The sequence below is a fragment of the Dendropsophus ebraccatus genome, chromosome 3 (assembly GCF_027789765.1).
Source record: "Dendropsophus ebraccatus isolate aDenEbr1 chromosome 3, aDenEbr1.pat, whole genome shotgun sequence".
Lineage (NCBI taxonomy): Eukaryota > Metazoa > Chordata > Amphibia > Anura > Hylidae > Dendropsophus > Dendropsophus ebraccatus.
In genome coordinates, this window is record NC_091456.1 from 85,298,124 (window position 1) to 85,325,374 (window position 27,251).

General features: G+C 43.7%; 1 protein-coding gene across 2 annotated transcripts; it reads right to left on the reverse strand.

The window, feature by feature from the left end:
* Nucleotides 1–1,262: 1,262 nt before the first annotated feature.
* Nucleotides 1,263–23,905, reverse strand: TRMO (tRNA methyltransferase O). Of its 2 annotated transcripts, none has more exons than XM_069964332.1 (6): nt 23,829–23,905; nt 22,296–22,544; nt 20,938–21,112; nt 18,788–18,945; nt 4,309–4,938; nt 1,263–2,462 (listed from the first exon to the last, which is right to left on the reverse strand). In XM_069964332.1, exons 2-6 carry the CDS (start codon nt 22,366–22,368, stop codon nt 2,227–2,229), a joined length of 1,272 nt encoding a protein of 423 aa, XP_069820433.1. In that variant the 5' UTR covers nt 22,369–22,544; nt 23,829–23,905; the 3' UTR covers nt 1,263–2,226. The 2 variants fall into 2 exon arrangements, with proteins under 2 accessions (XP_069820433.1, XP_069820432.1); XM_069964331.1 differs by having other exon boundaries at nt 1,263–2,465.
* Nucleotides 23,906–27,251: the final 3,346 nt, after the last annotated feature.

The following is a 27,251-nucleotide window of genomic DNA, read 5'->3' on the forward strand; positions in this document are numbered from 1 at the left end:
TGGGGGTTGTGAGAACACTGGTAATTGTTATCAGTCACCACTATACAGGTTTCCATAGGTGACTAGTGATCCCATTTCCTGCCTCATAGTCAGTGTGCAGTCACGTGACCCCCGCTCTCCCTCTCTTCACTACACAGCGGCGGACACTTATCATTCCTGCAGTGTTAAACAAAAGTACAGCAGACCCTGATCTTTCCTTCCTGCAGCCAAAGACCACCTCAACCACAGTCCTGTCAGCATGCCCGCGCTCCTGACATGCCATTCTGGGCAGGTGCCGCTCAATGCTGGGGGTCCGCTCCAAAGCACTGTGTCTGACGGGGGGCGAGGGGAGGTCTTGGTGAAGGGGGGGGGGGGGGGTCGTGTCTGGCGGTGGGGGGGACCGCTCCAAAGCGCCGTGTGTGGAGAGGGGATGGGTGCGCTCCAAAGTGCCATGTCAGGAGGGGGTCGGCTATAATGTAAGCTCTAAAATGCTGTGTCGGGCGGGGAGCTAGGTGTTGCACAGACAGCACATATGAGACATCCTCCAACCTGTGCAGCACTTAGGGTTCAGACAGGGAGATAGCGAAAATACAGCAGACACCGTCCTGGCAAAGTTGAGGTTGGTTAACCGACGCTAGAGACGGTATCGGTATTTTTACGGTATACCGCCCAGCCCTACTTTTATTTCAAGGTGAGCCCTGACAAGTCACAAATTGCAAACGTCAAGATGAAAAAAATAGTCACCGCCTTAGTGTAGTGGGCTGGGGTCAGTGCCATTTGGGGCAGTCGTGGTTTTGCATTTCCATATCGCAGGATTATTAAAGTTGTCCATTTTTATCAAGGTCTTGTCAGGTGGAAAGTCCCCAAAATTATGGGCTGATAGCAAAAGATCATATTCCTGTATTCAAAGTAAGTATGAAGAATAGAGATGAGCGAACCGGGTTAGGGTTCGAGTCGATCCGAACCCGAACGTTCGGTATTTGATTAGCGGTGGCTGCTGAACTTGGATAAAGCTCTAACGTTGTCTGGAAAACATGGATGCAGCCAATGACTATGTTGTCAGTGATGATGACAGTGTTGTCTCTTTATAAGTAACCCTAAAGTTAGCAGGGTAGATTTTCTAGTTGGCATGTGACCTCCTTATAACGTTTTGTATGGTCCTGGAGTATAGGATCCCCTAAAATCCTTCAGTTTTGACTTAAATGTACACACTAATTTTGCTGTAACCATCATTGTAAGAATATAATTTTATCTAAAGAAAACTATAGAAAAGGGTATGGTCATATAAAATATTTTATTTCAAACATAATGTACAAATAACTTAATACTCTTAATAAAAATATAGTTTGAGTCAGTTGTTGTTGGCATTGGCTTTGTTTCTTGGATTTTACATAAAAAGTAATCAGACTCATGAAAAGAGTTAAACCATAAAGCTAAGCAAATCCGACATAAAAATACATAAGTATCTATGTGCTTTTTAACAGGTCCTATAATCTGGGCAAAATTTTCATAAACAGCTTACGAAGCTGAAATGGCATACCTGCACCACCTTAAAGGACAAGTCCGGCGAAAACTTTTCTTAAAGTATTGTATTGCTCCCCAAAAGTTATACAAATCACCAAAAAAGCACTTTATGTGCATTTCCCATAAGTGTATATTGGTGATTTGTATAACTTTTTGGGAGCAATACAATACTTTAATAAAAATTTTCACCGGACTTCTCCTTTAAGTAATAGGGTTTTCATAACATGTAGAATATATTCAAACATCGTCAAAATGATTTTTTTGTTAAACGGCCATCATTTAATAGCAAATAACGGCCATCCCACAAAAACTTAAAAACAGCCTGAAAGTCAAAACTACCAGTAAAAGCAACCCCAAAGAGTAGTTTTCCTTTAATACAAATTTAAGAGGGGAGGGGCTCCATGGTTTTCAAAACCACAATGAACTTTCATTTCTCTCATTAATTTATAAACAGGTCTTACATAAAGCGCAGTTATTCCAACAATCTCGCCATACACGTGCAAGCTTGGTAAGACCAGGTACACAAGTGATTTTAATGGAAAGAAGCAGCACCAAGGTACTTCTGTTGGGTCCCCTTGAAAATTAAGGATCTGGGATTTCAAAATACAACATGCGTGATACTTTTTATTTTTTTATCTGACATATGCCAAATTAACTAGGCACAATATCTCACATATTACGAGGATGGTTGCTCCCAGCAAAAAATTGTTACATTCAGCTCACCTAAGTCCAATCTGCATGGCCACCTTTAGACTGCTTTGCAACAGGTTGAATTTTAAGTACTTCTGCAAATCCTTCTCCAAACCAGCAGGTGACGTGAATAGTGTCAAGACTAAAGTAAAAGAGACGATCCAGACACTGGTTTCTTCTGTAGACTGATCGAGGGTCAGCAGACAGAACGTTGGTTATTGCACATTTTGCCTCCCCAAAAGACTTAAAGAAGCGGAATGATGGTTCTCCTACTGAAAAACAACAAACACTAATGTAACAGCTTTATTCACATCCGAAAAACTCAAAACACAAAGACCAGTGACCCTTCTTGAAGCGATCCCTTCAGTAGATTTGCCACATTCCTGTCCCACACCCACAGACCAAGTGTCAAAGGGGAGTAGTGTTTAGACCTTCTGGCAAGGGGCGTGCGCGCAGATTTAGCAGGTCACGACTGTGCCACCGAGCTCTTGGTCACGCACTCCTAATAACCGTAATTGCACAAGTGTGCTGAGACGCTGAAGCCAATGCCCTCAGTTGGGGTGCACATGACCGCGGTTATCAGGGGGACGCGACAGAGATTGGTGGCGCACACACGAACTGGCAAGTCGGCACGCACAGCCCTTGACTGCACCGGCGCATCCACGGAAAAGAGTGACACCAGGGTGAAGCGGGATGCCAGACACAGGTAAATATGCAGCAGAGTTAGGGAGGAGGGAATAGTGGTGAGACGTGCCGAAGTGCTGCACAAAGCCAAGCCACTGCTACTCTTTGACACTTGGTTCATAGGTGTGGGACAAGAAGGTGGCAAATCTACTGAATAGATTGCTTCAAGAAAGGTATCATACACAAAAGGACGCACACACCTCTACTACACTGTCAGTACCTCAGTTTCAGTCCAGGCGCTGACAGATTCCCTTTAACTAAGGAATCAAAATGGATCTTTTTTTTTTTTACATTTTGTAACGTACACAAAAACGTGGTTGACCACGTTTTTCTGTACATTTTTCAAAACAAATAAAGTGAGAGAAATTGCAAAATCGTGATGTGAACCTAGCCTTAGTGAAAGAAATTTTTCATCAATAAGCTGCTTGAAGGAGCATCAGGAGTGTCCTCTACTCTAGATAGGGAATAAATAACTGATTGTAGGGGGTCCAACCACTGGGACCTCTGGGATCTCTAATGGCTCCCATAAAGAATAAATAAAGTAGAGGTCAAGCGCAGGCACTGTGGGGAGAGTCAGATGGACCCCCTGTGATCAATTATCCCCTGTCCTAACAACAGGGTATAAATTGTTTTAGCAGGACAACCACTGCCAGTCAGCTGTTTGAAAAGGCCACTAGGTTTGTACAAGCACTGTAGCCTTCTCAGTGTTTACATCGCCTGAATGTTGTTTCATACTTGCAAACACCATACCATTAGTAGCAGTAATGCAGAGCTCGCCTTAGGATAGATGGCGCCATGTGCAAAACTTTTTTTCGCCGCTCCCCAACTTCCCCTAACACCCCCCCCGCCGCCATAGACACCTTTTGGGCGTATTTACATTTATAGGGGGCAATGTATCAATAGAGACTCTTGAGTGAGTACTTTGTTGGATTTTTTTCACTGATCTCCCTGAACTCAGTGACTGCTGTGTTTTGTAAGTTAAAGAAGAAGAAAACAGATGCAAATTCAAGGATTAAGAAGGGTTAAAGATCGTCTTCTATGTGTAAAGGAAAGCAGAGGATTAGAAGCTTTGTAACAGAAAAACTAACTCCTAGAATACAAAAGTCCACTCATTACAATGGCAGTTTCCAGCAGTGAGCCTATACTAACATTGGATGCCTGCACACTGTATCTCAATCTGCATTATATGGCATTGTGCAGCACAAACACTGGGCAGGGTTCACACAGTATTTTTGCAGTCCGTTTGATGGATCAGTTTTATGGGGGGGGGGGGTTCTTTAGCATACACAAAAACGGTTGACCATGCTTTCGTGTAGGTTAACAGTAACCATTTAAAAAGGAGTCTGTTAATCAGACTGCCGAAGCGCAGTGTGAGCCCAGCCTTCCTAAGAATAGTACAGAATAACAGAGCACAGAATGTTTAAGTCATACCTGATTCATATGGTGATTTGAACTGTTGCAGTTCCCTTTCTGAATGAGGTGTAAATCTGACTGTTAAATTGGGCACGGGTGAGTCTATTACCCATTCTGGGACAGAACTGTTACTGATACTCCTCTCCTCTTTGACATCACTTAAGTTTGCAGGCTGATCACATGGTAAGTCTTCAGACTGTTTTAGTGTCTCGATATTCTTTACAAGTTGTTTGGAAGAAGACATCTGCAAAGAATCAGCATCTTCAACAAGAGATTCATCAGCAGTCCCCAAGGCTACTTCTTGTTTCATGTTGTCTAACATGCCAGATATGTCACATTTATATGAAGATTTCTCATCCGGCTCTAAGAAAAGTCTACCATCACCCTGGACAGATCTTTCTTTGTCTTGTTCAGAATTATGTGTCTTTAACACAGCATTGGCATCATCTTCACCTTCATCCTGCAAAGTCATTTCTTCTAACGTAGCATTGGAACCATCTCCACCTTCATCCTGCAAAGTCATTTCTTGTACATACTCTTTGGGAAACACTGTAGGTCTTGGTGAATCATACTCAGCAATGTAAGGCTTTATGTCAATAACTGGTGTACCATGTATCATATCAATTCCAGACAAATGCACAGTGTCACCTGAGGAAGAGAATGTAGATTTACTTAAAAAGCTATGTAAAATAATAATAATCCTCATACAATGCTTATCCTTCCTTTACCCATACAACCAATTTTGACTACTATACCCAATCCCCACATCTAACCTTGTATTCTTCATTAAAATTGAATAGCAGATGTCATAGCTTATTTCTTCACCAAACACTTGTTTAAAGCGGATCTGTCACAAGGCCTTTGGTGCACAAACTAAGGCCATGGCTGTATAGGGCTTCTGACCCTGAATCTGTGTATGCCTTTGTTTTAATAAGTAGCCTTAAAGGGGTTGGCCACTATATAGTAAAATTGCTCAGTGTACAGTATTAGTAACTGTACTCATTGCACTGACAGCAGCTCCCTGTGTGCCTTTGATATCAAGCTCCCTCCTCCAGGCTGTGTCTCCTGGTCTGTATGCTGCATGGTCATTCTGTCTATAAAACGTCTGAGCATGGAGGAGCATGTGACCATGTCCCACCCCTGTTGTCCACCACTAAGCTTGTGTATGTCTATGGAGGACACTGGGGGCGGGGCATGGTCACATGCTCCTCCATGTCATCTATCTTATGGACGGACTCACCACAGAGCAGGGCAGCCCAGCCTGGAGGAGGGGAGTCTGATTTAAGCTCTATGAGGTACACAGGGAGCTGCTGTCAGTATATACAGTGAGTACACTTACTAATACTGTATACTGAATTATTTTACTATAAAGTGGCCAACCCCATTAAAAGGTCATGGGGCAAAAGCAAAGTTCATCCCTTCTATTTGTTAGCAATGCCACTCTGCCTGCTTGCAACCTCCTCAATCAAGTTGACTGACTCCCACTAGGTTGTATTGTTACCTCCACCTCTCACGAAAGTGACTGTCAAAGTAGTGAAGTTTACAAGTAGACAGAGGGGTGTTGCTAAGAAATGGATGGGATAGGTTTCTGCAGCCCAGGGAAACGCCCTGTGGGATTTGAAGGCTAATTTTCATATTAAAGCATGATATCTCAGCAAAGGTACCCACAGATTCACGGTTAGAAGCTCCACACATACTTAGCTTACACCCCCTTACATATTGGTAGACAGATGTATAGTTGCCACCAGATTGCTCAGTGCAAGGATCCAGGCAGCAGCTGTAGAGGTATATTTGTTAAAGGAAATGTGTCATCAAAAGACACGATTACTTACGGGTAATCTTGTTTTCGGTAGCCCATGACAGCACCCCTGGAGAGCACCTCCCACTGCAGGACAGGAAACCTGAGGATATAAAAGTTTGACACCTCTCCACAGACCTCAGTTCGTTTACAAGTACTCCAGCGGAGATAAAACATATAACACAAAACATAACAGAAATTTTTTTATCCACCTCTAGGTACATTTTTACAGGCAGGGTATATTTGAGGGGTGCTGTTATGGGCTACTGAAAACAAGATTACCCGTAAGTAATCATGTCTTTACCCTACCGCCCATAACAGCACCCCTGGAGATTTGTAATAGAAACTAACTAGGGGGGGGGGGACTACGGCCGAAAGGACTTTTCGGCCAAAAGCTAGGTCAGAAACTGGCCTAAGCTGAACACGATAGTGTTTGAAAAATGTATGAACAGAACTCCAGGTGGCAGCTTTGCAAATTTGGTCTAATGAAGCGTCTCCTCTCTCTGCCCAAGATGTTGCTGTTGACCTGGTAGAGTGGGCAGTGAAGAATGGAGGAGTCTTCATGACCACTCTTCAAAGATCTGAGTGTAAGGAGGATGAGCAGATAACGCCTGTAGTTCGCCTACCCTTCTTGCTGTAGTTATGGCGAGGAGAAAGGACATCTTGATGGTTAACATTTTTATCGACAGATCCTGCAATAGTTCAAAGGGGGGTGCTGTTAGAGCATCCAGAACTAAGTTTAAGTCCCACTGAGGTACTGTAACTCTTTTCGGAGGATTTAGACGGGAGGCGGCAGTAATAAATCTTTTCACAAGAGAGTTGTCGGCCAACTTATAGTTTAGAAATGAGCTTAATGCAGAGATTTGGACCTTCAAGGTACTTGTACTCAAGTTCATGTCCAGTCCCGCTTGGAGGAAACTAAGAACTAAGGGGATGTTAGGCTGATCTAATGGATCCTGGCTACCCTTCGAGAAACTAAGGAAGGCCCCCCAGACACGAAAGTAAATGTTTGAGGTGACGTCGTTCCTACTAGCAAGTCGGGTATTTATCACACCATCCGAGAAGCCTCTTCTTCTTAGGATGCCCCGCTCAGCATCCAAGCAGTCAAGTGGAGACTCCGGGATTCTGGGTGCACTACTGGGCTCTGCAACAGGAGATCTTTTATTTCTGGAAGAACCCATGGCTGACTTGTTGACATTTTTCTTAGGCAGGTGAACCACGGCCTTCTTGGCCAGAACGGAGCTACTAGCAAAATGGTCGCTTTGTCCTCTCTGATTTTTTTGATGACTCTTGGAATTAGTTTGAAGGGGGGAAATGCATACCCTTTTTCCTTCCCCCAATGTAGGGAGAATGCGTCTACTGCTGTCGGATGTTCCAGAGGATTTAGGGAGCAGAACTTGTGTAGCTTTCGGTTCTGTCTCGTGGCAAAGAGGTCTATAGACGGATTGCCGAACTTTTTTGTTATGAGGAGGAAGATCTCGTTGTTTACTCTGCTTAGGAAGTCCGCTACCCTGTTTTGCTTTCCTTTTAGATGCACTGTTGATAGCGACATTAAATTCTCCTCTGCGAAGAAAAAAATTTGAGATGACAGATTCAAAAGAGTCTGTAATCTTGTGCCCCCCTGCCGGTTTACGTATGCAACTGCTGTTGTGTTGTCTGTGTAGATCAGTATGTGATTGTGGCGGATCTGAGTTTTGAAGGCTTGTAGGGCCATCTGGATAGCCAACAGTTCCTTGTAATTTGAGGATGAGTGCCTGACTTGAAGGGGCCACTGACCTTGTCTCATCTGGGAGCCCATATGAGCCCCCCAACCCCAAGGACTTGCATCCGTTGTGATTCTCAGTAATGGATGTGGTGACCAATGAATGCCCACTGATAGGTTGATTGGATCTAACCACCACCGAAGTGACAGCCTTGCTTCAGATGAAAGGGGGAAAGGTAGGTCTAGTGTCTCCTGTGCTCTGTTCCAATTGAACAGGATGTTCTGTTGTAAGGGTCTTATTCTGAATTGAGCCCATCTTACTGCTGGGATTGTTGAGGTCAAAAGACCTAAGACAGACATTGCCTCTCGCAAGAATGGTCTGAAGGTTAAGAAAAGCTTCTGAACTTTCTCTTTGATTATTTGTCTTTTGACCTCTGGCATGTATGACATTTGGACTGTAGAGTCCAGTAGGACTCCTAGGAAGATGCATTTGGGTGATGGGATCAAATTTGACTTTTTTGTGTTGAAGTTCCAACCCAAAGACTTTATAATTTGTGAAGCTTGGTCCAGATGGAGAAGGAGAGACTGAACTGAATCCGAGATGAGGAGGAAGTCATCCAGGTAGGGAACTAGAATGATATCTTTCGTCCTTATAAATGCCGCCATATCTGCCACAATCTTTGTGAACACCCTTGGTGCCTGTGAGATTCCAAACGGCAGTGCCCTGTACTGGTAGTGGCACCATTGTCCCTTGATATTCACAGCTAGCCTCAGGAATTTCTGATGAGATGAATGGACATGGTAATACGCATCCTCTAAATCTATGGACGCCATCAGGCAGTTTGGAAATAAAAGATGCAGAGCAGATTTCAGTGTTTCTATACAGAACTTTTTGTATTTTAGATGAACATTCAGACCTCTTAGATTTATAATTACTCTGAAGGAGCCGTTTGGCTTCTTTACTAAAAAGAGGGGAGAATAGTACCCCGTCCCCCGCTGATCTTCGGGGACTGGCACTATTACATTTTTGTGAATCAAGGAGAGCACCTCTAATTCCATAGCTGCTTGCTTCTCCTTGTCTGAGACAAGTTTGGTGGGAAGATATCTGTCCCTCGGGACACTGCTGAATTCCAGCAGAAGACCCCGAGACACAGTATTTAGAACCCAGGGACTGGAGGAGATCTCTCCCCAGGCTGGGGCAAAAAGGGACAGACGTCCCCCCACCAGACAAACATCATTGTGGATTCTTGGTTTTGTCCTCCCGGAAAAAAGAAACCCTCTACCTCTACCCGGGGCTTTAAACCTCTTATTTGAGTCCTGTCTAGGACGGAAGGGCCTCTTATACTGTTTCTTGGCCTGGCTCTCCTGAGATTTAGGCTGACCGGGGAATCCCTTTTTTCTGTCTGAGGCCTTCTCCAGCAAGGAGTCAAGGACTGGACCAAAAAGAGACTCGCCGTCACACGGGATGGCACATAATTTTCCTGTGGCTGCAATATCACCTTTCCATGTTTTCAACCAGTGGGCTCGTCTGGCCGAGTTTGAAAGCGCTGCTGCTTTTGCTGACATTCTCAGAGAGTCTACAGAGGCATCAGCCAAAAAATCCGCTGCTTTGGACAATACTGGAAAGTCATTAAGGATACTGGCAGAGGCATGGTCATTGGTTAGTTGTGTTTTTAGGTTACTCAACCAAACTCTTAAAGACCAAGTAGCCGCCACACTGTTTCGTAGTGTACTAGTTGTGGCCTCCCAGGTCTTCCGATTGAAGTGATCTGCTTTCGGGTCCATAGGATCTGGCAAGGAGCCTAGATCCTCAAAAGGCAGGCTATCCTTTTTTGCCAACCTGGCTATGGACGCATCAACTGCTGGGGCTTTCTCCCAGGTTTTACAATCTTGCTCTTCAAACGGGTATTTTCTATTGTAATAACATGGCACAAAGAATTTCCTATCTGGGGTATCCCATTCTCTTTTAATTAGGGTTTTAATACTTGAATGCAGAGAGAATGTTCGGCCTTTTTTGGGGGCAAAGTCCTGATATAGAGCATCCTCTGCGGACAGTGGAGGTTTCAGATCCTCTATGTTCATAGACGAACGAATAGCTTTTATTAGCTGATCCGTATCCTCGGCCGGGAACCATGTTTTACTGGAGACCGGTTCTTCCTCTACATCAGAGACTGTCTGTATCTCCCCTTCTTCTACGTCCTGCCATTGCATAATAGGGGATGGCTCGGACTGGACTAGGCTACCCGAGGGACCCGGGACTTCCTGCTGGGCAGGGGACTGTATCTGGGAGAGGGAAGTTCTGATTTCATCTCTGACCATCTGTTTGGTCAGAGACCTGGTTTCCTGGGCTACCATACGATATACACATGTAGGGCACACAGAACTATGGTAATCCTCACTTAATTCCCTTCTACATTCTCCACATTTCTTGTGACTGTGTCGTTCAGAAGACCTAGATTCCTTAGGACTATGGGATGATCTCTAAACATAAACACAATAGACACCCCGTTACTAAAAACGTATAAAAAGAGGACCTCTCACCCATCTATGGTCTTCGCTGGTACCGGACTAGAGGTCCTGGAGGCTCTTTTGTCGCCCCTTTCACTGCGGTCGTGGCGTCCTCGATCCCCTCCTGCAGGTTCAGACATGGTTCAGGAGGTGTACCAGCAAGGTCCAGGATAGGCCGGCTGGCGGGGGTCTCCGTGCTCCGGATACAGGAGACATCAGACACTGGACGGATGCACCGAGAGATTGATAAAGGTGAGCCCGGCGCCGCCGCCAGAAGTGAAGCGCCGGCAGTAACGTCATCACGTTGCCGGGCGTACTTCCCATACTGCCCCGCACGCGCGCTGACGTCAGACGCCGGGGCAATCTCGGAAGTCAGCACGCTAGGATGCCTCGTTCCCCGGAGGCCGCAATCCCCCAGCCGGGGATCACCGCCTCCAGTCGGAGCCCCGGCAGAGTCCGGAGAGACCCCCGCCGACTTCCAGGCTGCTCACCAGAAGAGCCTTACGCCTGCAGGGAGCCCCACTCTGCCTGTCGCAAATGGAGGACCTGCGGCCCCGGAGGTATCAACTTCTTTTTTCCACTCCCGATGGAGCGTCCCCAGACCTCCCATCCGCAAGGACAGGAAACCTGAACTGAGGTCTGTGGAGAGGTGTCAAACTTTTATATCCTCAGGTTTCCTGTCCTGCGGTGGGAGGTGCTCTCCAGGGATGCTGTCATGGGCGGTAGGGTAAAATACATTTTCACTTTGCTACGTCAGCTTTTAGGAGACAATTCTTAATGCTTAGCAATCTGGGGCTCTTCAATGAGGCTCAAGATTGCCTTATTACTGAGCACATGGGTCTAGTATTGCAGCTCAGCTCCAAGTGAATTGAGTTATAATATCGCACAACCTGAGAATGAGTGGTGCTGTTTTGTAAAGAAAGTAGCAATGCTTCTCTAATCCTGGATAACACTTTTAAATCAAATATTAATGTAACACAGAAACCTTTACCATTTAGGTCAGTTGGATAGCTCCCACATATTATTACTTATGTCCATGAGGCTTGCAGTAAAGCATATTTCTAAATGCTGTTAAAAACAGCTCAGACAAAATAGCCACCGCCATAATAATGTACAAAAAAAAAGAAAAAAACAACAATCAGAAAATAGAAACAAGTTAGAAAAAAAAAAAATTCAATACCTGAATCTAATCAGTACTGCAAGTGTCTGTAATAAGGTTGTGTTTATTAGCAAATGGAAATGTCTGTAGTTGAAGTTTTCTTTAAAAATTTCTTTTTTTTTCTCAAAAAGACACACAAATAAATTAACACATTGCGAAATCAGAGGTATTAACCTTCCACCACACACGCTCACTGACTGACGTTGCATAATTTCAGTATATTAAGTTGATATTCTAAGCAAGGTTATCCAACCGTTACAATTCATCAGTTCCCAGAGGGCAGGTCTGGTTTCACCGGCCTTAATCACCATTTAACCCTTTCACGACCTGGGGTCATTGATGCCTCAATGCCCAGGTCGTTTTAGGATATAAGCTTATGGGATCATAATGATCCCATAAGCTGATGTCCCTGTGTCTGCCTCCTCTCCTCTGCCCCCTGCCGCTTTTACAATTTTGTGACAGCGGCAGGGAATCGAGGGGAAGGGGCAGAGCTCACGGCCGCACACCCTGCCTTTCTTCCCTACCTCCGGTGCTGAGAGTTGCAGTCGGTCCCCGGCTATCACTGATAGCCGAGATCCGCTGCGGATGACACAGGCGCAGCTCCTGTGCATGTGTCATCCTGGATCGTTAATTAACGTCACTGCAGCATCAGGCATAGGCTGCAGCGACATTAATTAACTGTGGAGCGGTGGGAGCGTGTTAATATATTACCGTACTCTATACCCATTTAAGGTCTAGCACCCTGCTCCTTACCGTATTTTGACAGATAAAAAGGGGCATCAGCTAATCGTAAGGGCCAGTTCACACTGAGTAAACACGGCGTAATTCTGTGGCGCGGAATCTCGCCATGCTCAGTGTGCTGCTGTAAGTGAATGAGAGGCCGTGCACACCTCCGCTGTCTCTCCTCTCAAAGAAGCAACATGTTACTTCTCCGAGCGGAGAGCAGCGGCGGCAGCGGGCACTGAGCATGGCGGAATTACGCCGTGTTTACTCAGTTTGAACTGCCCCTTAGAGGGAGAAAAGAAGAAAAAGAAGAAAGAAAAGGAAGACAGGGTCGACAGCATCCATTCTTCTATTTCACTCATTCATTTTCCATTATATATCCTTTTCCTATATCACTATTAGCCTCCCATTTATATTCTTCCTTCTTTACCCAGGTCAAAGTCTCAAGCTCCACACCGGACCCCCCTCGAGCCATTGATGGACAGTCCAGGTGAGGACCGCGACTTTCCCCAGTCCACATGCGAAGGGTCCTACCAACCTCCGCTTAATGGCAGACCACATAGGGCACCTAACTGGATTTCCCACTCAAATCTCAGGTCCTTATATGGTAGAACCCTATAAGCCAAGCATGAGCCCAGTCCATACATTCTGAGAATTCCCTGTCTTGTGTTTAAATTATCATATTATTACGTACCAGCTATTAAACTTTTTCAGGTAACATCATCCATCATTCTTACATCCTTTTCAGTCGCATTTTACCGCTCAGTCTTTCTTCCTCCCTTTCCTTCCTACAGTCACTACCCACCTATCACTTATTTCACCTATTAATTTCCTCTCCTTTATATTAGTGTATTGCCGGCTCCACCAATCCTGCCTTCTGTTTACATATATTACTTTAACCATACTTCATTCCTTAGTCCATATACCTTCTAATCTCTTCATTGCCTCAGTCAAACCCCCCTCCTACCCTATCCCACTCAAACAAAAACTACCCTAAATGGACTACATTCCATCTTGGGTCTCCACTCTTTCTTTGCCCCAAAACTTCCACCACAGATCTGTGCATTCTGAATACCTCCCCATTTCCTTCTGTTTTCTCCTTTTCTAAAGTTCTGCTCTTAGTATTGCCCACATTTCTCCATTCTTCAATATGAGGAGTACTAGAAGCTCTTCAATATCCTGCTATCACCAACCTTGCTGCCAAAAACAGTATATATTTATTATCTTCTGAACCATATTTCCCTGTTTCGTTTTTACCCCCACCCCAGTAGTGCACATAAGTACATATCTTTTATCTCCATCTCAAACACTTTGAACATAACTTCAAAAACCTCTTTCCAACACCCCCACCACTGATGGTCTAAATACGATTTCTCTATTATGTTCGCTTCCTTTATTGCCCCATTTACCAAAATCCTTTCCTGCGTAATACAGTCTATACATGACAAAAATTATTAGTTATTTTGTGCCCTCTGTGAGACCTATACATCACCATTTATACACTTCATCTCATAATTCCCTATGATGACTTCCCATTTCTTTTAAAGAGTAACTGTCATGTTTTTTTTTATTGCAGAAATCAGTAGTATAAGCGATTTTAAGAAACTCTGTAATAGGTTTCATCAGCCAAAAAAGCCTCTTTCTGCACTCAAGAAGCAATCTCCCAGCCTCCCCCCCTGACTTCTTATCTGTGCATTATCAGGCAAACACGTCTTCATTACAGAGAAGCCAGTGAAGACGGGTTCTGCTCTCTCCATTGTAAGCCTATGAATGGGGAGGGGCCGAGGGAGATGAGGGAGCAGGAAGAGGTGACATGAAGGTCAGCTGTTTGTAGACTCTCTGGGCACCTAAACCGCAGGATTCAGGTGTCAGAAAGGTCAGTGCTTATCTATGAACTTACTGAGAGAAGATTGCAGGGTGTTGTGCTGTGCAGAAATCCTCCGTGCTCAGTCACTCCTAACAGCCCCTCCCCTCTCCATAGCCACATAATGGAGAGAGAAATCCTGCTTCATTTGATGTGAGGGGGGAGGCTGGGAGATTGCTTTTTCAGTACAGAAGGAAACTCTTTTAGTACATAAAACCTATTACAGAGTTTCTTAAAATCGCTTTTACTGTTGATATTTAATGTTTTCAGAAAAATGACCCTGAAATGACAGTTACGCTTTAAGATTTAAACACCATAGTGTCCCATTTTGCCCCCATCATCATCCTTTAAAGCTTGGACATGTTCCCCTTATTATTCTCTTCACTACTAACTACTGACTTCCTTTGGAGGCTTCTAGTGCTTTCCTCAACTGTCTGTATCTCAACAACATGAACTTTTTCCTGCTATTTCACTTAGTTCTCACAGTTTTCTTAATACTTCCATCCTCACAAATTTGAGAAGTTTTAGTCAGTTCCATACTTCTCCAGTATTTCAAGTTCTCTATCTTCTGAATTTCCAGCAAGTTGGCATTGTCTATTAATGGTGTACAGTACATTCTAGGGCCCCAGTAACTCCCATTATGTTCCTTATCAGTCTCCAGACTCTTAGTAACCTCCCTAGCAACGAATCCCTTGGGATATTGTCCACCTTTCTTACCTCCATAAATTCAAAGAGATCATTTATTCCCCTTCCTGGACTTCCACCACATACTTTAGATAATCTGAATACCACCATTTTACCATCCACGCAAGCAGGGACGATTCTAGGTTTTCTGCTGCCTGAGGGGAGAATTGAAATGGCGCCCCCCCCCCCCAAATTAACAATTATTAGTTCAGAAATCTATGTAGCCACCTGCATAAACAGATATATACATACATAGATATATACTAGCAGCAATATACAGCACATATATACCAACAGTGAATATATTGCATGGATATATTCTTTTTATGGCACTCACCATGCAAAAAAAGTAACGTTGTATTTGTTTAGTTTAGATATTTCTATAGTTATATATAGTTTCTATAGTCTCAGCGTATGTTCACACTATGGAATATGCTCAAAAATGTAAAATTTAAGCCTAGGGCGGACTCTGCTTAAAGTTCTATCTGTCCCATTGACTCAATGATATTCTCAAGCTCAATCCGCCATCCGCCCAAAGAATTGAGCTTGAGAATATCATTAAGTCAATGGGACATATGGAACTTCAAGTGGAGTCTGCCATATTGTCTCCGCTTGAAATTTCCAAACGTATTCCATAGTGTGAACATACACTCATAGTTTATATATATATATATATATATATATATATATATATATATATATTCCTGTTTAAATTTTGAAAAAGTAGTGATTTAAATTTTTTATACAGTGGATTCATTAAATTTTTTATTTTTTTTTACATCTTTTTACAGTACACTGCACTAATAATGTAAGTAGTGTATACTAATTCTTACGGTATTATTACAGTGTGCGGCTATAACTATGGCATCTAGGGTTTTTCTATTGCTTCCCCAGCAAGGTGATTATGTGTACAGGCTCGCTGTGGGGGCACTAATAAAAAAACAAGACAGAATGCCAGTCACTGATCACAGATAGCAGCTGGCAACCCTGGGTATAGACTGGGCTCAGCTACCAAGATCATTCCATACAATGTGCTATACATACAGGGCAGATGTACACACACACACACATATATATATATATATATATATATATATATATATATATATATATATATACACAAACACACACACACACACACAAGGTCAGGAGATGAGGCTGTATGGGAGGGGACAGGGCACACAGGGGCAGCTTCCAGTCATAACAGACAGCCAGCAGCTAGGGGACCAATTCTTCCTTTTCTATCCAGTCACGCCAGCCAGCCTTCCCCAGTGACTGGGCTGTCCGTCACTGAGCTAGGGAGAGGGTGCCTGAAGAGGCAGGGGTGCCTGGTGCTGTGCCTGCAGACCGGATGCAAGTGGAAAGATAACCAGACATCTTGCCACTTGCAGAGTGAAAGTAAGATTGCCCCCTAGTGGAGCAAACAATCTGCCGCCTGAGGCAGAAAGCTCATTCTGCCTCATGGCAGAAGCAGCCCTGCAAGTTAGGCCTAAGAAATACCCAAATATTTGGTATAGATAACACTGCCTTTTCTTGAGATAGCGTCAGAATTTCCAGTTTAATTCTGACTCTTTTTTCCAGTTCCACACCAGTTAATTTAAGAGTCTATCCATTTTCCTAAAAAAAATACCTTCCGCAATCCATATTGGATAATTAGTTATTACATAGAGCACCTAAGGTGGTAATAGCATTTTTATTAATCCGATTTTGTCTGCTTAATTAATAGGAAGTTTATTCTATATATTAATTTGTTGCCTTATTTTACTCAATAATGGGGAAATATTTAGTTCCACATCTTAGGGTCTGCAGATATCCAGATTTCTAAATATTTCATGGCGCTCCCTTCCTCCACAACTGTCACTCCCTATCCACACACTTTCTGCATATTCAATGCCAGACAAGTTGACTTTTTCCAATTCATACTGAACCCTGAGTATGAACCAAACTGGTCAATTTCTTTTATGACCTCTCTAACAGCCACCTCCAGTTCCTTTAAAAATAATAAATCATCTGCATAAAGTGTAACCCCCTTGCCCCAAACTCAGTTATCGTTAAGTTCTTCCTAATCCTTTGAGCCAAAAGTTCCACCGCCAGGGCAAAGAGCGAGGGAAGGGGGGGGGGGGGCACAACCTAAGATGTGCTCCTCTGTAATGTAAAATATTGAGAATTAACCCTGTGAAGATCCACTCTTGCCAGTGGTTCTAGATATATTAACTTAATCCAGTTCACAAAAATCTCCCCCACCCCAAATTTACTCAAAACATTCCATAGGTACCACCACGCCACACTGTCGATCGCTTTAATTGCATCTAACGGCAGTATGGTATGGTTGGCCTCCCCTCTACCCATCTCAATATGTGCGTGATCTCTCCAGATATTGTCCTGGGTGGACCTCCCAGGCATAAAGCCACATTGATCTCTCCCAACCAATGTATTTATTACTTTTACTGAGCGGTTTGATAGTACCCTTGCTAAAATTTAAACATCTACATTTATCAATGAGATTGGCCTGTATGAGGCTGGGTCCTGCAGATCTTTCCCTTCTTTAGGTATTAATTTGATACTAGCATCATACATGGAAGCCGGTTAACTCCCCCTACTGTATGCATATTGCAGTACTAGGTGCAACCGATCTATTGAACTACTGCCAAAGCTTTTATATATCTTGACTGGGAGACTGTCCGACCCTGTACTCTTTTCCCTGTTGCATTTTTCTGTGTTTTTGTGTGTTTGCAATTTCAGCCATAGCAACATGCTCCTGCCTAGTGTGAATGGTGTTCTAGGGAAGCTGACCAAATTTGTCTCTTTTCTGTGTCCCAGGTGGGGGGGTGGGGGGGGTGTTAGCCTTTACTTGGTCGTGCACTCAACACAATCTAGAGGAGGAAGCTTATAGTCTAAAGGCCCTATTACACCAACAGATCTGACGACAGATTATCTGCCAAATTTGAAGCCAAACCCAGGAACAGACTATATACAGTCATAAAGGAAAGACTGGATGTCTCCTCTTTTCAAATCCATTCCTGGGTTTGGCTTCAAATCTTTGGCAGGTAATTTGTCGTCAGATCTGTTGGTGTAATAGGGTCTTAAGACAGCAAGCGGGGGATGAGGAGGAAGCAGGCGCTTCCCAGACAATCTAAGGCTCATTGAAGAGAGCAGCGGTCTGCTGCCAACCACAGCTGGCGCAGTCGTGATCATTTAGATTCGACATGTTGCAAGATGACAATCAGCCGACATTGTGCATATTAGCTGATCGTTGCCTTTTAATATGACCTATTACAAACATTGGCTGTACCAGTGATCTGCCTTGGCCGATGACTGTATACAAAGAAAAAGCCCACTTAGCCAAACAAAATCAGAAAGCACTGCCCAGCTGGGTACAGGCACTGTTAGCACGACAGTTAGGGTCCCATTACACTGAGTGATTTGTAACGATTAACAATAGCAAACGAGACTGTTTATGGTTAACCTGAGATCGTTAACCATATTACACAGAACAATAATCGTTAGTTACGATCGTTACTATGATCGTTATTGCGATTGTTACTATGATCGTTTATTCCTTTTGATCCCAGAAAAACAATGGACAATGTGCTATTACACTGAACAATTAGTGAAAAAAAGCGGAACTTGAGCGAACGAAAGTGGAATTACAGCGAACGATTAACAATAATTTTAGGTTCAGATCTAAATCAACGATCAACGACATACGAACGATTTTTCGATCGATGCCTGCAATTACACAGAACGATTATTGTTTAAATTCGAACAATTTAACGATTTTTCGCACGATAATCGTCCCGTGGAATAGGGCCCTTAGGGTAATAAGACAAACGAGTGAACCCATAATTGACCATTTGGAAGCTAAACAACCTTTCTAAGGGTGCGTTTCCACAGAGAGATTTATCTGACAGATTTTTGAAGCAAAAGCAGGAATGGATTTTAAAAGAGAAGAAATCTCAGTCTTTCTTTTATGACCTGTTCTGTTTATAGTCTGTTCCTGGCTTTGGCTTCAATAATCTGTCAGATAAATCTCTTTGTATAAACACAGCATTACATTACCTTCAACTTTATCCAGTTTAGCTAGTGTAAGGCCAATTGCATTGGGCCGATGAGGACTTCTTGTAGAGAATACACCAGTCTTTGCTCCATTAAGCCTTGGTGGCTGGACTTTTGCCTTGCACTTTAAATGTCCATTCTTATGAAAAATAAACAAAATCCTAAGAAATAAAAAAAATATATACTCCATTACAGTCTGGAAACACACAAATATTTTTGACCAGACACACAGATAACTGATAGAAAAATAGACAGAACAGTATTTTGATTACTGATACAAACAAACAATATTTTGGAAGGAAGATTTTTTTTGCCAGTAACAGACCAAATTAATAATCAAATACTCACAGGTAATTTGCTTGTAACATAGCAAAGAATTTTACCCCTTTAACCCTTTGAGGACCAGGACCAAAATGACCCAGTGGACCGCGCAAATTTTGATCTTTACGTGTTTTCGTTTTTTCCTCCTCTCTTTTTAAGAGCTCTAGCATTTTCAGTTTTCTATCTACAAGCCATGTAAGTGCTTGTTTTTTACAGGAATAGTTGTACTTTGTAATGGCATCTTTCATTCTACCATAACATGTATGATGGAACCCAAAAATTATTATTTATGAAGATATAAATAAGTGAAATTGTAAAAAAGAATGCAATATGGTAACTTTTGGGGGGTTCCTGTGTCTACGTAATGCACTATATGGTAAAAGCGACACAATACCGTTATTCTATAGGTCAGTCCGAACACAACCATATGCAGGTTTACACAGATTCTCTAATGTTATATATATATTTTTAATGAATTCCTTTTTTTTTGCAATTAATTATTAATAAAATGGGCCTATTGTGACGCTTAAAACGGTTTTATTTTTTCACCTACAGGGCTGTATGGGGTGTCATTTTTTCCACCATGATCTCTAGTTTTTATTAATACCATATTTGTGACGTTTTTATTGATTTTATTTTTATATATAATGTAACATAAAATCGTTAATCCGCGCCGTTTTTTCCCTCTTTTCGTTTACACCGTTCACAATGACGCTTGTTATATTTTAATAGATCGGACAATTACGCACGCTACGGTATATTATGTGTTTATTTATTTATTTTTACATGTTTTATTTATATAATGGGAAAGGGGGGGTTGATTTCAACTTTTATTGGGGGGAGGGGCTTTGGGGTAGTGTAATAGTGATTTTAACTTTTTTTTTTTTTTTTTACACTTAAACACCGCAGCGTTTGAGGGGTTAGTGGCACGCTGCAGCGCAATTGCTGCAGTCTTTCATTAACGGTGAGGTGCCGGCTGCTCACTGCAGCCAGCCCCCACTCCTATGAAACGCGCTCCGCTCCGGAGCGTGCTTCATAGCTCAGGACGTACCGGTACGTCCTTGGTCGTCTGGGCACAGAATTCCAGGACGTACTGGTACGTCCTAGGTCGTCTAGGGGTTAAGCACAGCACAGAGCCAATTTTCACTTTTGCGCTTAGTTTTTTTTCCTTCTCGTGTTTATAAGGCTCTTATATTTTCCACCTACAGACCAATATGAGACCTTTTTATTTGTGCCACTAATTCTATTTTGTGATTACAGACTTAATATTTCCATGAAAAAGCGCCACTTAGCCCCACCCACAACGCCACAGTTGAACCCCCCCACACGTGACGCTATTGGCACATAGGCACTGCCCATCGACAACCATTGGAACAGGCCAGCCTAATGGTCTAGTCCCCACCCCCTGTAGGTCGGCCCATATTAATGGCCACTGAGGGGGCAGGGCCTATAAACCGATGATGCCATAAGGGTGGGGCCAATGGTGGCATTGTGGGCGGTGCTAAGTGGCGCTGCGCCCGTGAAGGCCCGCCCAGATAGCACAATCTGCAGATGATAAAAGGTCACTTTTTACTGGAACAAGCACCGTGACGTATGATATCAAATAGGATATGAAAACTGCTAAATTTACCTTTTGCACCTGTGCAGAGAAGTCATTATGCAAAAAGGGGGTGACAGTGTCACTTTAAGATCAACATAGCAGGAATTTAGAAATAGTTATGTTCTTTTAAGCAGTGCTTGGGTTAAACACTGAGAATGCTCTGCTAGGTGATGGGATAAAGAAGTGCCATTAAAACATCAGCTTCTTTTCAATAGTTTGTGTAGTAACTCACCATACATGGGAAAATTGTTCCAGACCCATAAGCGAATGCTCAGGGTTATTAAAAACTTTTTTGCTAATTCTTAAACAGCCGCGAGACAAGCTGCAGATGGAAGGCTGCCTGGGGGTACCATTTTTCTCAGTAAAACAGGATTCAATGTATCCAATTGGTTCTGTTAACACCTGACCTGTAAAAAGAAAAATAAATAAGGAAACAAATTTTTTCATATTTTCAGCAAGAGACTTGCATGTGAGTGTACCTGTTATGACTTTCAAAACCAAAATCAAGAGTACATGATACACGTGTACGTGATATACAGCTATTTTTTTTTTAGCTATGAGAAACACAGCAAAGCACAGTCTAGGCAAAGAAAGTCTGTGTATCCCAGGCCATCTGAGCGCTCACAGAGAAGGCAGCCATGTGACTGACGGACACATTGAGCCATGACTCTCTATACTGGCCAGACTTCATGCGTTTAGTCCCTTTTTTTCAACCAGCAGAAGACTAAAAATCTGCCTTCAGGAGACTGGACCTGGATTGCAGATACATATAGGTTTGTTTTACACCAGTGCTTGATCAGGGGTTCAGGAACTGTAGAGCTTAGCCAGGCCTGCTGTTCCCAACAAAATCATTGTGGCATCAGAGGAGTATGTGTCGCCCCTTACTGCTTCTACTCAACGTTAGTGTATATAAAGAATAAAATATAAATTCATTTTAATGAAATTATATTACAAAGTTATAACTTTATTAAAGCAATGTATTAGTAAAAAAAAAAAAAAAAAGTAAAGAAGAACATCCTTTATAGGAGTATTCTGCTCAAATTAAACGTTCAACATTCTTCCCGTCTCATAGATTGGCTGAGCAGGCTGTCACTGACAGACCAGTCAGTCTCGGAGGTGGAGGCGGGATCATTAAGCAGGAAACCAAAGAAGACACAGGAGGACACCGTGGGGAGCGGAAAGGAAGAATAGGCTGGTAATGTTCTGCCCAAGGACAGCAGAATCTTTTAAGTTTATTTTAAGCAGATTGCCTTTATGGGTCAGGTAATAGTCGCAGGTTTGCTGAAAATTTTGCTACCTATTTAAATGGGTAGCAAAACACTACATAAGAATGGATCCTGGTCTATTTAGGTTTTTACTGAATAATATCACTTAATATAGTATACACATCAGTTGGCTATACATGTCTCCTATTGAAGTAATAGTGGATATCACTGCGGCGTGCAACAACCTCAGAGGCGGTCTAGCCTCACAGCTTCTTACTGTGAGCAGCAGAGCAATACCGGAGGCAGACAACACCTGCCCACACTAAACATGGCTGCTGCCGCTTGGCAATCACATGTTTCAGGAAGTCAGTTTCTTACTGGTTACCTGTCTCAAGCGAGTGAACTCCAAGCTCTGTAGTTTTCTTCTGGTGACTTTCTGTATGTCTCGAGACGTCCATTCTTTAGCCGCCGCCCAGTGAAGGTGCTTCTTGTGCTCACTGTAGCTCTGATTCGGTAACAGCACAGTTGTCTCTATAGCAGAGCCGCCACATATAGGTCTAATGACGTAGAATCCATGCGGTCCTTCAGGTAAGGTGACTGGACTGTAAGGTGCGGGGCTTACCTCTGGAGCGCTCTGTTAGCAGAAAGAAGAGAGGAGGATGGAGTTGCTGCTGTGAAAATAGATGAGGCTGGGGACAGTCTGAGAGCCCAGAGAGAAGGGGGGGCACAGTCTGTGTGAGAGAAGGGGGGCGTAGAGGTTAATCTGGGAGAGAGACATGGGGAGCGGACTATAAGGAAGAAGGGCAATCTTTATGTGGTGTATGAGGGCTATCTGCAGTGTGATACTCCTGAGATTATGGGGTGACAATAGTCTCTGTTGTGGTTCTGTCCAACGGATGATATTATTTCTCTTTGTGGGTAGAAGAAATGTGACAATGAGAAGATTCCATTGCTAGATTTCTTATTGTGTGTACATGCTTATCCTGCATGCACAGTATAGAGAAAGCAGGCACCACTGTACAAAACAATACAGCAATTGGGTGCAACACTTAAAGCGGCACTATCAGCAGCTTCTTCACAGAGAACCTGCTGATATGCCGCAGTAGCAGAGGACCATGGTAATACATAGCCATTAGTTTAACCCCTGTACGCCCCCGCATTGTTTGTAAAATCACTAAATGCCGTTATGCAAATTACTAGCATAAGGGCATTTAGGGCATTGCTCAGGGCCAGAGAGCATCACCGCACCCTGCCCAGTCTGTCCCGGAGTTTATCTTATACCTACGCCCTGAGGGGCTTCCGGGAGGATCGGCAGTGGCCAAGCGGAACTGCTTCCCCACGCAGCCGCAATGTATACAGCCCACTATGCAGTTATGAATATGCATAGTGGGAGTGGGCGGCCTAAATGCTCTTATGCTAATAATTTGCATAACAGCATTTAGTGATTTTACAAACAATGCAGGGACGTAGAGGGGTTAAACTAATGGCTTTGTATTACCACGGTCCTCTGCTATTGCGGCATATCAGCAGGTTCTCTGCAAAGAACCTGCTGATGGTGGCGCTTTAAGCAAGCAATGTAAAAGAGAAGAATAAATAAGTACGTATATAGAAATGTGCACACCAAAATAAGTAGCAAAAAATGTATATACTTTATTAGGAATACAACACCCTGAGATAAAGGGTGTACACCCCACTGAACAGGGATCAAATGCATCCACAATTGGGGTCAGATATAGGATAGATGTATACAAAAAATCCACAATGATAACTATATAATCTAAATGATTGCATGAGGGGCAATACCTGGGTGGTCAGAGGGGTGGGAGAACCCCAGGGGTTACCCTGCCACATTGCAGCTTTGTCAGGAGTGGAGTAAGACTGTATGTGATCCATATTTATGATACAAATAATCACTCACCAAACCATGGCACACATGAGACACAAGAGAGGCAGGCGGAAGAGGGAGCTGCAGCTGTGCAGAGCAAGAGGCATAACAATGAGGAAGTACAAACCCTGGTAAACAATCATGTGACTGAAAACAGTCACATGATGTGGCCAGCGGCCATGTAACTGAAGACAGTTTCACAGTATGGCAGCGGCCATATTGTTGTAGTCAGCAGAATCATGTGGCCAATACACATAACATAAATACCAAATAACTATCTTTGTATTTATGTTATGTGTATTGGTATACTGTATTTTAGACGAAGAAATATCTGTGGCACTTTATCAAGGTTTTTACTCATAGCACTTTTGTAATATATCTCGTAATCATGCTTTGGTACATCTGTGATATATATGCACTTTTTATGCTATGAATTTTGGTCCATATGATGGTTAACTATAGGAATCTGTTTATATTATCCTGTTTACTATCTATACTTATTCTTACCTTCCATCGGTCACGTTTTTTAGTAAATGTATTGCATGCTGTGACTGCTGTCTGATATTATTACCATATACTGTGTGGAGGGCTGTGATTTTATCTGTTTTGAGATTAACATAACAGGATACTCATCGCCTAGATGTATTGTAGTTAGAGATGAGAGAACCTCGAGCATGCTAGAGTCCATCCAAACCCGAACTTTCGGCATTTGATTAGCGGTGGCTGTGCCCGGTTCCCGGCCGCTTCCGGGTGTCTGATGTCTCAGGTCCGCTCAGCCACTCGATCCTGCCTCCTTCACTGAGTAGCTGAGCGGACCTGAGACACCCGGAAGCGGCCGGGAACCGGGCACCGGAGCGACGCGATGCGGGACCCGCCGCTGGAACCGGGGAGGTGAGTGGGCATCTTTTCTTTCAGCCACCTCCTCCCCGGCCATATGAAAAAATAGCCCCCACGCTGGACAACCCCTTAAGGCTATGTGGAAATCATGGATATAGTCATTGGCTGTCTCCATGTTTTCCAGACAACCTTAGAGCTTTATCCAACATTAGCAGCTAATCAAATACCGAACGTTCGGGTTCGGTTCGACTCGAACCTAAACCCGATTCGCTCATCTCTAATTGTAGTAAATTCATTGATCACAGTCCATGACATTACGTATATTATACAGCATTGTAGCAACTTCATTGATCACAGTCCACGATATTATGGCCGCTGCCATGTCAGTAACATGGCCACATGACTATGGTTTTATGTTTTCTATTACATGCTGTATTGCATGTTGTGACTCCTGTGTGATACTATCCGAATATACTGTGTGGAGGGCTGTGATTTAATTAGCTTTGAGATGAACATAACAGGATGCACATTGCATAGGCTGGGTTCACATTGCGTTTTTGCAATCTGTTTAATGTACAGTGGTACCTTGGTTTAAGAGTAACTTGGATCAAGAGCGTTTTGGTTTAAGAGCTCACAGTTTTTCAAAATTGTGACTTGGTTTAAGAGCATTGCTTTGGATTAAGAGCTCCCTGTACTGGGTGGGAAGCGGAATGGGGGAGGGGAGGGGCATGGTCTGCACAGGGTGGTCTACAGCACTGTACTCTGACCCAGGAAGTCTCCCTCACCTTCCAAATCATAGCAGATCCCCTTCAGTCTGGGGCTTACATTAGGGGACAGGACTGTGGAGGTAATCTCTCCATAGCTGTAACCCCTCTCTCCCCGGACAGAAAGTGCTGCTATACTGTGCTCACATCTGCCCTGCTCATTCCTTCATGCTCCCTGCAGTCTCTGTCAGTCCTGATTTGTCCGTGCTGAACACACCTCTTTCCCCATTGCTGTCATGGGACCAGGCCTGGACTGGTAATCTGGCAAGCCGGGCAAATGCCTGCTGGGCTGGCCGGATTACCAGTCTGTGGGCTGCCCGGACTGCAAAAAAAAAAAGACATTATTATAAATAAACCGCACAGCCGCGGCTCTCTGCCCCTGTACTGCCTAATCAGCAGCACAGGGCCGCTGCCAGGCTGAAGACTGCGTGGTGGGCCGGGAGGGAAAAAAAAACAAACAACTCACCTGTCACCCGTTCCCGGCCGGCAGCTCCTCCCCCGGCAGCGCGCGTCTTCCCTCTCCTTTTCCGGCGCAGACAGCTAGGTACAGGAGACTCTGCCTGGGCCGGACGTCACCGCAGCCTCTATCAGATGTCGGCGTGTGCGTGTGTCTTTAAGACCCAGGCAGAGTCTCCTGTACCTAGCTGCCTGCGCTGGAAGACGAGAGGGAAGACACTGTGCTGCCGGGGGAGGAGCTGCAGGAACGGGTGACAGGTGGGTTGTTTTTTTGCTTTTTCGGTGGGGGGATAATAATTGGCATAGAGGGGGGGGCAACTATATGGGGCACAAATCGTTCTAAAGATATGGGCCATAGAATAACTATTTGGGGTACCTAGGGGGCATCTTTATTAAGTACAAAAAACACCAAAAAAAGGTTAAAACCCCTTAAAAATGACCATGAAGGTCATGTACATAGTCTGATGACCCCCACAATCATTGGGGTAACATCATAGTATCGGGAGACAAAGATCACAGGTCCAAATACAGTACACGCACAACACAAGATGAAGGGGGCACTACAAAGTGTTAATAACAAAAATGAATCAAAATCATATGCAGTGAACCAATAAACCAAACAAATACACAAAGTGCCACAACATGGTACCCTCCAGTGTAGTGTGCACATCTTGTGTTGTGCGTGTACTGTATTTGGACCTGTGATCTTTGTCTCCCGGTACTATGATGTTACCCCAATGATTGTGGGGGTCATCAGACTATGTTCATGACCTTCATGGTCATTTTTAAGTGGTTTTAACCTTTTTTGTGGTTTTTACTACACATACGCTTTTTCTTCCTACCTTTGTATAATAACTTACAGCATGTGAACATGGCCTATGGGTGCACAGAGGGGGTATGTGCACTATATGAGTTCACAAAGGGGGCTATGTATACTATATGGGGGCACAGAGAGGGCCTATTATATGGGCACAAAATGGGCACTATTAGAGTGTGGGGCAATACATGGGGACTGTGTATAGAGGTGAGGATGGTGCTAATGCCAGGAGTGAACAACTCCGATCAGAGAAGACGCCACCTGTGAGTCCCTGGGTGTAACTACAGTGAAACCACTGGGGAGGAGAGTGGGGGACACTTAGGTTATGGGGGGCTTAGGCACATTCTGTGCACAGGGATCCTCTGCTGTCTGTGTCCACCCCTGCTGAAAGCTAATATTGCATCTTCTGAGGACAGTCCTGCTGCTCACACATTATATAATAGTACTAGTAGTGTGTGACACAGTAATAATATCAGCAAGTGTTTACTGTGCGAGTAAGGGGCAGATTCCATTTAGTCAGGGGTCTGGGATAATTTATTTAGGAGTCTGACCTGTGACCAGCTGGGAGAAGACAGACAGCTC

Bases quoted from the DNA above. Each gene is read 5' to 3' on its own strand.
- TRMO (XM_069964331.1), bottom strand. From the start codon at position 22,368: ATGGACGTCTCGAGACATACAGAAAGTCACCAGAAGAAAACTACAGAG. The intron at 18,946-20,937 runs GTGAGTTACTAC...TTTATTTCTTAG, and splicing joins GAACAATTTTCCCATGTATG to GATTTTGTTTATTTTTCATA. The intron at 4,939-18,787 runs GTAATGTAATGC...TCTCTTCCTCAG, and splicing joins TAAACTGGATAAAGTTGAAG to GTGACACTGTGCATTTGTCT.